This window comes from Silurus meridionalis, chromosome 22 (genome assembly GCF_014805685.1).
Source record: "Silurus meridionalis isolate SWU-2019-XX chromosome 22, ASM1480568v1, whole genome shotgun sequence".
NCBI lineage: Eukaryota > Metazoa > Chordata > Actinopteri > Siluriformes > Siluridae > Silurus > Silurus meridionalis.
The window spans coordinates 8,715,041-8,727,890 of NC_060905.1; the positions used below are offsets into that span (position 1 = coordinate 8,715,041).

Here is a 12,850-nt window from a genome sequence, read left to right on the forward strand (position 1 = left end):
ATATGCTTGGGGTAAAAATAGGTGGAAGAAATATGGCGCTGAAAAAATCCGAGAAAGAAGTAAAAGAAAAATGAATTTAAATGGAACCCATAATGTCAACTTCTGATTCATATATGGAGGTGCATACAAGCAGTACATGAATGGTGTATATCTTATATATATATATATATATATATATATATATATATATATATATATGTATTGGTGAACTAACGGACTACTGATTAGGCTGTAATCAAAAGGCCAGACATTCGCAAAAGGAACACTTCCCAAAATACATGCATCATTCTGGACATAAAAACATGTCCAATATTTAGACAATAGACTACATTCAATCTTTAAACAACAGAAGGCACAAATAAACAAAAAGCAAATCTAACTTTTTATACAATGAGTGTTTTCTAGATTCCACGAATCAAATACATTTGATTGGTCTTGATTAGAGGAGCAGAGAATAAACAGCCTGGTCCTGTATTGGCGTACATGAGAGCCTCTGGTGATGACTGGCTCTTTCTTTGGAATACGAGATCAGCAAGACCTATTTACATAGAGCAACATTCAATTCCCTGTAACTGGGCCAAAAATGACTCAGCCTTGGAGGGACTGAAAGAGGAAATTAAAGGGACTTAAAGGGGAATTCTGATATTTTCAATATTTTTGTATAATTCACTTGATGAGAAGTAAACAGTCATACGGTGTGTTTAGATGAGAAATAGCTCAGTCAGGTTTTTGTTTGTTATAGAAACCAAGTGTTTTATGTTCACAAGCGTTATGGGAACTACTAACAGAACCACTGGATATTTATATGTAATTCATAATAGCTTTATAATGGTGATTTATTTATAGAAATATTCTCAGTAATATTTTTCCTTGAAACATCATATATTTTTGTGGCTATATGGTTTGTGAGTTGTGGGAGTGCTTGCATGCATGACTAACAGTGAGGATGAAACAAAGAAATAACAAAGGGTACTATTTAGGGGTGGGTGTGTGTGTGTGTGGGGGAAAGTGCATTTGTAATTAGTTGATGTCATAAATAAGATCATTTTAGAGGCTTTGGACTGCTGTTTTCCATCACTAACATTGAAAAACACTGACTCAAAAAGCTGCAAAAAATTTTCATCAAACCAATCAGAACAACTGTTTACAACTCAACAAGCTGCCTGGGTGAAATTTGGGGAAACACAACTTTCCCTTAAAGTGTTTTAGGCATAAACAAACGACAGCTGTGTGCAGGAACGAGAGAGCAAAAAGAGGGAAGACACAGAGAAGCAGCCGTACAGTAGCTTTCAGCATAAGAACTTCCACTCTTTCGGACAACTCTCTCTAACGTCACTTTGCTGTGCTGCTCTGCTATTAGTACATTCTAACAAAGTGCTTTTATGCATGAGATGTAATTGCTTCTGGAAAAAGTAGATTGGGGAAGGGATAAGAAGGAATGCTTAAAAAAAAAAACGTAAAAAGAAAATACAAAAACAAAACCAAGACCACATTCACACACAAGCTTGCTGAGAACGGAAACAGCAATATGCTAACCAGGTGGTGTCCTTCGTGGCTATATTTCTGTTGCCTGCACTGGGGATTGTAAAACAAACAAAAAAAATAATAATAAAAAATACAAATAAAATTTCATCTTTCAAGAGATGGGAAGAGTAGAATTAAGTGCTTTCTGTTCAAAAATGCAAAATTGGACAACTGGCCTGAAACCACGATGTCCTGTAATAGTATCCTGGATATTACAATTAAAAATTACACTGCATCATCAATGTAGTGGAGTATCTGATTTCAGATTTCCAGTAACAATTTCTGAGATCCTCATAATCGAGTTCCTGATTTTCACTTAATTTTGATCTTTGATTCACAGTATAATAAAGCTCTTTTTTTCCTTTTACCACTTTAAAAAATAACTCTCACATAAATCTATTGTACATGAAAAATAAATGTGGGTATATCGTGTATATATATTTATATTATAGTGTATGTACAATTGTAGTTATCTGTACAATGGTTTAGAGCACGACAGCGTGCAACTCGAACGGAGAGTCCTTTCTGCCTTGCTGGATAGAAGACAGGCCCGTATAAATATCCCAATAGAACTTCTGGACTAGAAAGGTGACCCATTTTCCTGCGAATGAACACTCTGTAGCGCAGAAAGAATGCCAGTGTCAGTACGCCTGTAGCTGTAAGTGTCCAGGGTTATATCAGATGTCCAAGGTCATTAACCGGCTGTCGTTGCATTAAGTTCCAGCACAGTTTTACCAGGAGGTCGCTGGACAGCCGAGTGCTAGTATGGATAGCTTCTCTAGGTGGATTGGAGTAGTAAGTGTGACATGTCTTGTCAGTTCAAATCACATCCACCACAAGCTGGGCCCATGAATTTGGTTCTTAGCAGCCCTCTCTTTAGCAGATTCAGTCCCACCAAGTTGATGTTGCATCAATTCCCATTCCGATTCTGACAGTCAGCAACAGATGATCTCCGCTGTGCTGACATGTTTGACCTTAAAGATGGTTTTGACATGCGCACTCATTTCTTTCTTATAATTTTCTTATAACCAAACCAGTCTGGTCCTCTGTTAACAGGTTAGACACACACTATGCATTTGCCTTCCAAACGTACTTTAGCAATACTGACAGACTGTATACTGCTGTCATCTGGAATACATTCCACGTCTATCTTCATGCTTACTATCAGTCTCAGACAAACAATGGTCTTGTTCAGGAACATTACCGTGAATTCAGTCGCTCTGGAAAGGCTCCAACATTGATCTAGCTCTCCGACACATTCTACAAAGATTTGAGCTCATTCCTGCGGTGCAGCTGGATGATAAGAGCACTCCTCAGCAGATGACAGGAACACCGTCAGTGTTGAAAATCATACCAGTAGTCGGTTCATAAGTGCCAGCCAGGTAGTAGAGGTCCTCACTGTCCTGGTACTTCTTAGTTTTAATCATCTGTTCATACTGCTCCAGGCTAACCACCAAGCACTTGTGTGAGATGGTCTGAACATCGTTTTCGTCTACGTGAGAGGACTGGTACAGAGCACGCTGTGCAAAGCAACATATTTCACATTCATATGTTTTACTCTTAACAAAAAAAACTACTCTGGGGATATGGTGTTAATGTTACAGAATAATAATATACCTACCTCCATAAAATCCTTTCTCTGGTTGGATGCCTGCAGAACAACAGCAAGATTCCTTCCAGACATCTGATCCCAGTTCTGTCAAAAGAAGTTTGGAAAAGTAAAAAAAAAATAGACATGTGCTTTCAGTCCACTGGGTTATTTTAAATGTTACATTTCTAAATTATAGCATGAATACAAAACATCCTGACTGTTAAACTGCGCTTTTATTTATGTGTAATTTAAGAAATGTAACCTTTTTGTCATGAAGTTTCTTTCCAGGGTTGGTTTCCTCAGGATGGTAGAACCATTTTACACGAACCACCATATTGTTTCCCCAAGACTCCCACATGCTCTGGATGTGACCAATAAATGGAAGATTAGGCCGTCCAGCAGATAAGAAAACCGCACAGTCTCCAATACGAATCATTTCTTTGCCTCGCATAATGGCCTTATAAAAGAGTTTCTTTGCTTTGCCCTTCATTCCTCGTCTCTGCAATTTAAAAAACAAAATCGAATTCATTAAAGTAGTTCCCAATCCATAAAAAGTAGCACGCAGAAGAGAAAGGTGTACACAAACAAGCAATTTTCTCTTAAATAAAAAATAAATAAAAAATCTGAATATCCATTATATTGTAAAATAAATTGTATAAATGCCAATAATAACCTGAGTAGGTTTTCCAAACCACTTCCACAGCTGTCTGGCTGGGAGGAAAGCCGAAATCTTGGGCCTGTTCTCCACAGAGGGCAGTCTCTGTCTCTTAGCTAGCTCCTTTGTAGTTGGCAGGTGGATGCCCTCTCTCCGCTTAGGCCGCCCAACGCTCTTCTTCACCTTCTGAGGCTTCTGTTGCTTTGCCTGCTGTTTGGTGGGAGCTTTCTGGGCCTTGGGTGTCGAGACCTCGGCCTTTACCTCTGCTTTATCTTCTACATCATCTTCATCATTCTCTGTTGGAAGTTGCTCTTGAGGAGACAGGGGCTGGGAAGCTGCAGGAACCTCCTCATCTGAGCTACAGGAAGACTCTTCATCACTTGTAGTTGAGGATGAGGAAGACGACGATGATGATGAATTAAATCCTGCCGTAGAAGAGGAGCTACTGGTAGAGGAGCTGGAAGAGGTGGGACTAGATGCACGGGAGCTGGTGGAGCTGCTGTCTTGTTTGCTCTTTGTTTCTGGCGGGGTCCTTTCCTCCTCTCCATCAGACTCTGAGCTGCTGCTACTGCTGCTGCTGCAGTTCTCTGATTGAGCCTCCTTCTCTCCTGAACTCTTCACACTTACACAGCTGTCTGTGCTACTTCCAAGCTTACGGATACTGTAGCTTGTCATGTTATCCGAATTAATTGTCTCAGGCTCGGTCTTGGGCTTCAGTGTTATGTCTGCAGGTGTAGTGGAGGTGACAGTAGTGTAGTTAACACCCATCACGGCTTTATTGTCTCTCTTTGTGCGGTTCTGACCCTCCATCATCATCAGCGCTTTGGTCTTCTTAGTCTTGGGGGACATCACGCCCTCGTGGTCTAACTTGATCAGGATCTCTGTCTGAGGCTGCTTGCGCTGGGTTTTCACCCCAAATGCCGGTCCATCGTCTTCACTCTTTCGAATTTTCTTGACAGCCTTTGTCTTCCCGCTTTCATTGTTAGACATAAAGGAAGCTAATGAAGCAGATGGGTCATTGTAGAGATCCACAGAGAGAACTTTTCCATAGAGAGCAGATGAGTAGACAGACTTTGGCTGTGAGTGTACTTTGGCTGGAGGTTTGGCTACAGCAGTTTTCTTCTGGCTTTCAGTAGGTATGGGGGTTGAAGGGATGGTTGTATTGGCAGTCTGACTCTTCCTGCCTAGCAGTGGGCCACTTTTCTGAGTGACAAGGGGTCTCTCCTGCACTAGACCAAGGGCTGATTGGTCAGCTTTTTCATGCTCCTTTTGAGCTAGTTCAGGCTCTGTAAAGTAGAACAGAGAGAAGTTAATATACCTCATCACATGACCTACATGGAATGCAGTGAAGCTAAAATTGTCCCTTATTCTGCCAGAAATCCTTTCTTTTCCCCAACCACAAACAAATTACTTAATATCCATGAAACCACCCAAAATATCCTGTTCTAAGCCACAGACAGTTGTTTAATTAATTCCAGGACTGCTGGCTGTTTTACCTGGAAACAAATCAGTTATTAGAAACTTTAGGATTTTATGAAATCAATAGTAAGGATGATAAATTACCGGGTTTGGGTTTTGGTTTTCTCCCTCTTCCCTTATTCTTTGGAGCAGAATCATCTGTGGTTTTGAGACTTGCGTCTTTGCTTTCAGGAACATCCTTACTACCCTTCCGTGCTCTCTTTTTAGTGCAAGCCACCAAGAGAGCAGGGGATGGTTCAGCACCTGCAAAAAAAACAGCAACGAAAAAAAAAAAGTATTTTTTCACCCTAGAAAAAACATAATCTTAACATTTATTTAATGCAAGCTCTTAAAGCTCTGCATGAATGCATGCACTGACAAATCACAACCTATAAAAAAAAAAAAGCTCTTCACACCTCAAGAGCAAAAACAAACAAAATCAGTGACTGCAAGGGCTCCAACTCAAACAGTGTTTTCTTATGGGCTGCGAGTAAAAAGCAAGGTTTGTCCAACTTCCTGAGAGGACACTCACACTGGATCTTGTAGTCAGGAGGAAGTAGTCTAATGTGAGAGAGCGGAATGCGTCCGGTGTCTCCGTCATCAAACTCTACAGTTATCAAATCGTCCACTTCGTCCATGTCAGGGCTCCCTGCAGACAGGGAAAAGACTGATATAAGATATATTTATCAGCCACGTTTTAAGGCCCGTTTTATGCTCATGTCTTGACAAAAGCAGTAGTTACAACTTCCATTTTTTTTGGACAAGCCTCCAGTTCTCTCTTGACTCAGTGGGAGGGAAAATTGTTATAAATATTATAAAAATAATAATTGAAGCAGAAAACCGCAAGAAGCTAACCACATAATCATTCATTCTTGGCCTCTGTACTCTCCCATCTCCTCTGGCAGGCCTGCTAGCCTTGGCTAAAAGCTTCAGATTAAAGGAAATTAAACAAAACTCTGCCCTGAAAGGTTTTATCTACAAACGATAGAAAATAGTTGTACTATTGTTGCAGCTTAGAAAGGTCTAAAATGTTGGACAGCATGTCTTTGTAAAACACGACAGCCTGTGTGCCATTTTAGTTAGCGTAAAGCACTTTATTGATCTTACCTCTGACTACGGTGCCAGGGTAGAGGCAGCGGTACTGTTGGCTCCAGTAGGCTGCAATTCTTGTTCCTTGAGGTAGGTACCTCACAGAGGGTGGCTTAACATCAATAATCTGTAGGCAGCAAAAGAAAAACCCAATTCATTTTTGCATTTTAACCTGTATACAGTGTACAATATCCACTCTCTATACTAACACTTGCAGAATGACTCGAGTCATTTTTTAGATTCTGAAAGAGCTCCATAGCCAGAGTCGCTTTTGGTTTAGTTTCTGCTTGCTATGGTCAATTTTATGGCAAATGGTGGTGGCTGAGAGCCTCACTGTCTAAACCAACACTGGTGAAGTGAAATGTGTGGGGCACTACACAAGGTTTCTGAGGAGGTCCTATGTCCTGTGTTTGTGTGTCTGCCCCTGGCCATGCTATGTACTAGGACACACGTGGGGCTCATTAGTGAATGGTAAAGACAATGTGCTGTACTGACCGCCTCCTGCAGCAGCTGCTCCAAGCAGTAGATATGAGGCCTGTTACCCCGTTCACCCTCAACCACCACGCTGTATCTGTAAGACATAAGGCATAGTCATTAACACACAACTTGCCTCTGCTTGACAGCCAAGACACCACTGAGTGACCTGATCCTAGTATTGAGAGAGGGGAAAAAAACAAATCAAAGAAGAAACCTCAAAAGCGCGCACACACACACACACACACACACACACACACACACACACACACACACACACACACACACACACACACACACACACACACACACATATATATATAGACACAAGACAATGACCATTCCAAAGCATCCTACTCACATTTACAGACACAGAAGTATACTGAAAAAAGCACCAACACATATAGGAACAAGATTAATTTAAAACAGGCCAAAAGAGAACAGCCACAGTTCCCACAAATCTGCAAAGTATTAACACCAGAACAAAAATAAACCTGTTGACAGACACTAGATATGTTTTGGTCCACAAAACAGTACACTTAATGCAGTTAGAAAAACCCAGGTGGGTTGTAATGGAAAGGCAGACATGACCTAACCACAAACAGATGAAAAAAGCTGGAGCTGAGACAGTCTCAAAATGAAGGCAGTGCTCCTTAGGGGACTAGACAGATATTTTGCAGATCTTTGTTGCCAATAATCAATAGATTCCAGGTTTCTACATTTCTTTTCTCCATACAGCTAGATCATGGACTAGATTTGCAGGAGGCCTGCTTTTTACAAGTTGCTGGCTGCCAGGCACAGGCAGGATGAACTCATTTAATGTATTTTGCTGTTAGGAAGTCAGAGGGGTGGGAATAAGCAAGTCCGAGAATTTTCTTTTCATATCACCTAATGGTAACAAAATGGGACTTTACAAAGGGAAAAAACAGAAATGAGAAAAAGTAAAGAAAAAAAAAAAAGACCCTTCATTTTGCCTGTTCAAGAAAAGAAGAAAGCTGCGCCAGGCTGAGTCACTGTGTGGGAAGCGATGGATCTAATGTCAGAGGACTGCGTGGAGACTTCTGGGATATTATTACTGCAGCCAAACAAACCCCTTTAACCCTTGGAAAAAAATGTTTTGGTTTTAAAATGAGAAGCCTTTTCCAAAAATAGAGCTTATTTTGCAACCCTCAATGTTCCATAACAGTTCTTCAGATATTACTGTTTTTACTGACAAAACATACAAATTATGTGAGCACTTTGTGCACAGTCTTATGCTTACATCAGTGCTGTGTCCAGAGCCTCAATACATTCTATTTTTAGTGACAAGATTTTATGAACCTTTAAAGTGTATATGAGTATTAAATACAGAAGGTGCCACATGTAAACAGCATCCATAAATCAAACGTCTGCTTGGTGTAGGTGTCTCCGTTTAGAGGATGGGTTTGGAGAGAAGATTAGATTAGAAGCAGCCTGTGCTGTTTAAAAATCCTGACCGTCAATTCAAGACCTACACTCATCTGGATGCATAAAGGTACTCGCAGTTCCAGCATGACCCAGAGCCAGCTGTCAGACCTGCCTGTCAGTGAGTGGCAGTCCTATTACTGAGACATGGGCCTGTGTGGATGTAGCCCCACCTTCCTCCCCACACACACTCTCCCCAGAGCCAGCTTGAGGGGGTAGGCTTGCTGCTAGGGACAACTGATTGCTCGTGTCTGGAGGCTTAGGCTAAATTCACACCAGCTGCTCCCTGACGGGAGAAGGTGCATGATTGGGCTCGAACCGTTGCAAGCAGAGTTAAATACAGACTGCTTCTTTCATTAGAGTGGAGTGGGTTAGCAGTGTGGATTTACAGTTGAATTTACAGATTGTCCAGGGTGTTTTGTCATTTAAAAAAAAGACAACTATGAAAAAAATAAGAAAACCTACTCACGTTTCAACTTACAGAGCTTTAAAATGAAAGGCTTCAGCAGTTTTGCGTATTTCTATTCATTCGCACATTCACCCCCTCTTTCTGCTGAATATGGTACTGCCATCACTGCAAATCCTAGTAATTATACATTAAAATATTCATCTGAATATGAATGAAACTGCCTTTGAGAGGAAGTACAGATATGCATTGTAAATTGCACAAATTCAGGAGTCTGATTATATGCAGAACTACTGGAACTCGTTTCTTTAAGATAAATCTTATTTTTACACATAAGCCTAGAGCTTGGAGAGCATAAGAAAAAGAAAAAGAAATGGAAAGTCACTGAAGGATGGACAGAAAATGTCAAATTAGTTTCCCATTATCCATAAATAACGGGCTGCAGCCATTAGCACGGCCATCACATCACATGCATGACAATGGACCTGTCAGCAGTCTTTTCTGTGCTTAACACGCAGGGGAGACACGGCTACTTTTCTTCCTTCCCCCTGGATTCCAGTCCTAATTCAACACTGACCACATTAATTACTGACTCGGCAATTTAACAGCATGTGGTTATGGATATAGCCGTGTCTGCACACACACTGCTTCTAAACTGAGGAAAAAGAGTGAGGCTGGGAAGAGAGGGTCAGATTATTCACACCTTGACATTGAATAGAGTTAACGAATACAAGCACAGGAATAAAAATAGCAGTGGTGCACACCTCCGTGGAGTGACAATTCTGGATGCATTTATGTTGTGGTGTAGCACAGGGCACAGTACAGCAGACAAGCCATCTCTAAGTAGCATCTTGTTCTCTTTCTCTCAACAGATATTAAATCTTCTATAACCAGGTCTTATTGTAGTACAAACTATGTTCCTTCAAGAGTGCAGTGAAAAGCCTGAAAATCAAACACAGCCTTGCACAAAAGCTCTTTTCCCTCTAACACAGAGAAGAATCATTTTAGCACTATACAAAGAGATAAGAAGAAGAGAGATAGAGCAGTACATGCACACACACGCACACCGCAGAGCTGAATAACCCATTCCCAAACATATGTTCATAAACTGGCTCCTCCGACACACATGACTGGAAACCCAACATCCTATTCATTTTCATCACTCCACATCTTTAAGTGTTGCTCTGCTCCATGGTGGAAACGACAATTTCTTGACACTGACACAAGCTCTTCAAAGAAATTCGGAATATATTTAATTCATTTCTGAAGCACACAGCTATATTTGACTTCAATTAATTATTGATGCGACAGCGCCACATTTAATGTGTCTAGAAGAATTATGAAGATATCACAACAGATACTATACATAAAGAGAAATACTCAAAGATCTGAAAATACTACACCGACTGCAATTAAGCGCTACTTTTACAGAACAACTTTGACGGAAGGTTCACAAAAGAAAAATATGCTCCATTTCAAAGAATTTTAACACAAACAAATGCGAATAAGTTACATTCAGTCTTATCAATAGAATGATCAAATAGATAGAGCGCAAATGAGCAGGTTATGGCCAAAATTATATAAGTTAGTCGTTACCATAGTAACATTAACATTAGAATGAGGTTTGTAAATTCAACAGTAATGTAGCACAGAGGCCACTCAGTTCAGTCGCTTTTCATTTCAAAACTGGACTACTGCAATTTCTTTCTGGCATCTGACCCCTGAAGCTAATCTTCACTGAGGATCTGTAGGAGCCTGAATCTGATTTAAAACACCAACACAAGCCAAAAACTGACCCTGACCCACCTACCTCAAATCACTCATCCCACCCTGCTCTGCACCCAACTCCATCTAAGCCTCTATGTTAAATGTATCTTGGAAATATAACCAGCATAAATTGACTGATAGAATATACAGAGAAATAAAATCACAATTTGCATAGTCAAAAATCGCTGTCTAATTTGATTAATTAATCAGACTTTGACACATTAATACAGCGTCAGCTCAAACAAAAATTCAATAACTCTATGGATGATTGGCTCCAAACCAAGGATTTTGAGAGGAAGTCTAACTTTTCAGTAAGCTGCATCTTATTTACAGGTATGCACAGGCCATTGCGGAAAAAAAATGTTGCAACATACAAGAGCAAGCCATTGGAGAAAAGGTTTTAATATCTCTATATGCTACATAAATTGTGTATACTCAGCCTTATTTAACTGGCAGAAACTGCAACAGTAAGCAGTTTACACCAAAGCTAATTTATCAGCGAGCCAACACTTGTAGAACAGAACTACAGTAAAGAGGGTAAATGGGACACATCGGAGGAAGAAGAAATGAAAGAGAAAAGAAAAAAAGGAAAAGGGAAAGTGAAGTGTGTTCTTACATGTCAGGTGAGTGGACAGTGTTGACGTGGCCGGCGTACAGCAGCTTGTCATCCATAGGGATCAGGACACGCAATCCGTCCTGAAGCTCATCCTTATTAAGAACGCAGTTACGTGGGGCTGCACGCACACACACACGCACCCACGCACGCGCACACGCACCCACGCACGCCACACACACACACACACACACACACACACACACACACACACACACACACACACACACAGGCACATACACAGGCACATACACACAGGCACAAAAACAAACAAACAAAAAATCAGTAAGGCTGCATCTCTGTACAAAGCATTAATCACTCAACTACACCAAATGGACTCATCCCACACGAGTGCCGTCCATGCGGTAAAGTCCAGGTGCGATAACATTCACTGATGCACATTACCATCAACAATATGTCAATAATAATGCCATCAAGTTGAGTCAATTGTCATAATTTTAACGCTGGATTAAAACAAGCAAGGCGGTGAAATGACTCCTGCCTCCTGTCACTCAAAGCCATCTGTTTTTTTAACAGCCTATGCAATCTAGAAAAGGAACAGTGATTTAGTCATTAAAGGCAAAAGAGCTCTGTACAGACTTGGTATTAACATCCATCTCAGACTATCCAATCACAAGTGGACAGTGTAGACAGATAGCTCAATAGATCTTAAATGCATGCCCATTGACCTGTTTAAATTTCATTAGGAGCAACCAAATGCAAAAACATAAGCTAATACCAAACACTCAAACTAAGTGTTAACATTAATCTGGATGTAATTTCTTAATTAATAGTTAAAAGAACAGACTGGATGATAAAAATACACTCACAGTAAGTTGCTGCCATTAGCAACCATTGCTTACCTAATTTGATCTTGCACATATTAGCAGAAATAAATCATAGAAATGAAAAAAGAAAGGGTTGGAATGAAAACAAAATAAAACAAGACTACCGTAATTTCCGGACTATAAAGCGCACCCATATATAAGATGCACCCACTGAATTTTACAAATATTTACATTTTTAACATAAATAAGCCGCACCTGTCTATAAGCCACAGGTGTCTACACTAATGTACTTTACACAGGCTTTAACGAAAGACACGTTACACACGGTGTAACGGGTGAAATATGTTGCACTACCTTTAGAAGCATAGCGGTATTTTGGGAATAGCATGCCACTGCATTTTTCCGCTATTACTGCATGTGTTCAAGACCGAGGAATATGTCATTATTTTCTGATGCTCATTTCTTTCTTAGTTTCTTTGACTAACGCTTAACACGCTGTTGCCAAGAAAAATAAAAAAGCACGAGTTTTGGAAACCTGTCTGTGCTTATATGATTTCTGTTGCAACTGGAGTTAGTGAGCTCTCCCTTCACCCAGACTCAACGCGTTACAACGGCTTGTCTCTAAACAGTAGCCTACCAAGAAAGTCATTGTTCACTGTCTTCCTCCTTCCTTTCACAAACTCGGGAGTTTATCTTTTAACATCTTTGTGCGTTTAAAAATCACCCAATGGAAGTTTTTTCTCCCGATGCCGTGCAGCTCAGAACAAAAGTGAGGTGCGTTTTTTCGTTTCCGTTCCTAAATTTCATAGGTCTAATGTTATGGGGTTCAGTTTTTTGGCTTGAAGTTTGTGAAACCGGGAAAAACCCAGAAAAAATTAATAAATTAGCCGCTTCGTTGTTTAAGCCGCTGGGTTCAAAAACATGGGGAAAAAGTAGCGGCTTATAGTCCGAAAAATACGGTATACAAAAAGAAAAGAGTGCACTACAAGATTACAGATTTCTTTCTCAGAAATACAACTATGTGCTTTGCATACACACACAC

General features: G+C 40.3%; 1 protein-coding gene across 4 annotated transcripts in view; it reads right to left on the reverse strand.

Annotated features, from left to right (window-relative positions):
- Nucleotides 1-273: 273 nt before the first annotated feature.
- Nucleotides 274-12,850, reverse strand: part of tnrc18 (trinucleotide repeat containing 18) — a 57,997-nt gene continuing 45,420 nt past the window's right edge. For all 4 annotated transcript variants that reach the window (XM_046835481.1, XM_046835480.1, XM_046835479.1 and 1 more), the window contains 9 exons: nucleotides 11,024-11,141; nucleotides 6,813-6,888; nucleotides 6,336-6,444; nucleotides 5,761-5,877; nucleotides 5,334-5,492; nucleotides 3,789-5,056; nucleotides 3,378-3,614; nucleotides 3,146-3,220; nucleotides 274-3,044 (listed from right to left, as the gene is read on the reverse strand). In XM_046835481.1, the coding sequence (XP_046691437.1) occupies nucleotides 2,838-3,044; nucleotides 3,146-3,220; nucleotides 3,378-3,614; nucleotides 3,789-5,056; nucleotides 5,334-5,492; nucleotides 5,761-5,877; nucleotides 6,336-6,444; nucleotides 6,813-6,888; nucleotides 11,024-11,141 (2,366 nt within the window). In that variant the 3' untranslated portion in view covers nucleotides 274-2,837. The remainder of the gene's footprint in view (nucleotides 3,045-3,145; nucleotides 3,221-3,377; nucleotides 3,615-3,788; nucleotides 5,057-5,333; nucleotides 5,493-5,760; nucleotides 5,878-6,335; nucleotides 6,445-6,812; nucleotides 6,889-11,023; nucleotides 11,142-12,850) is intronic.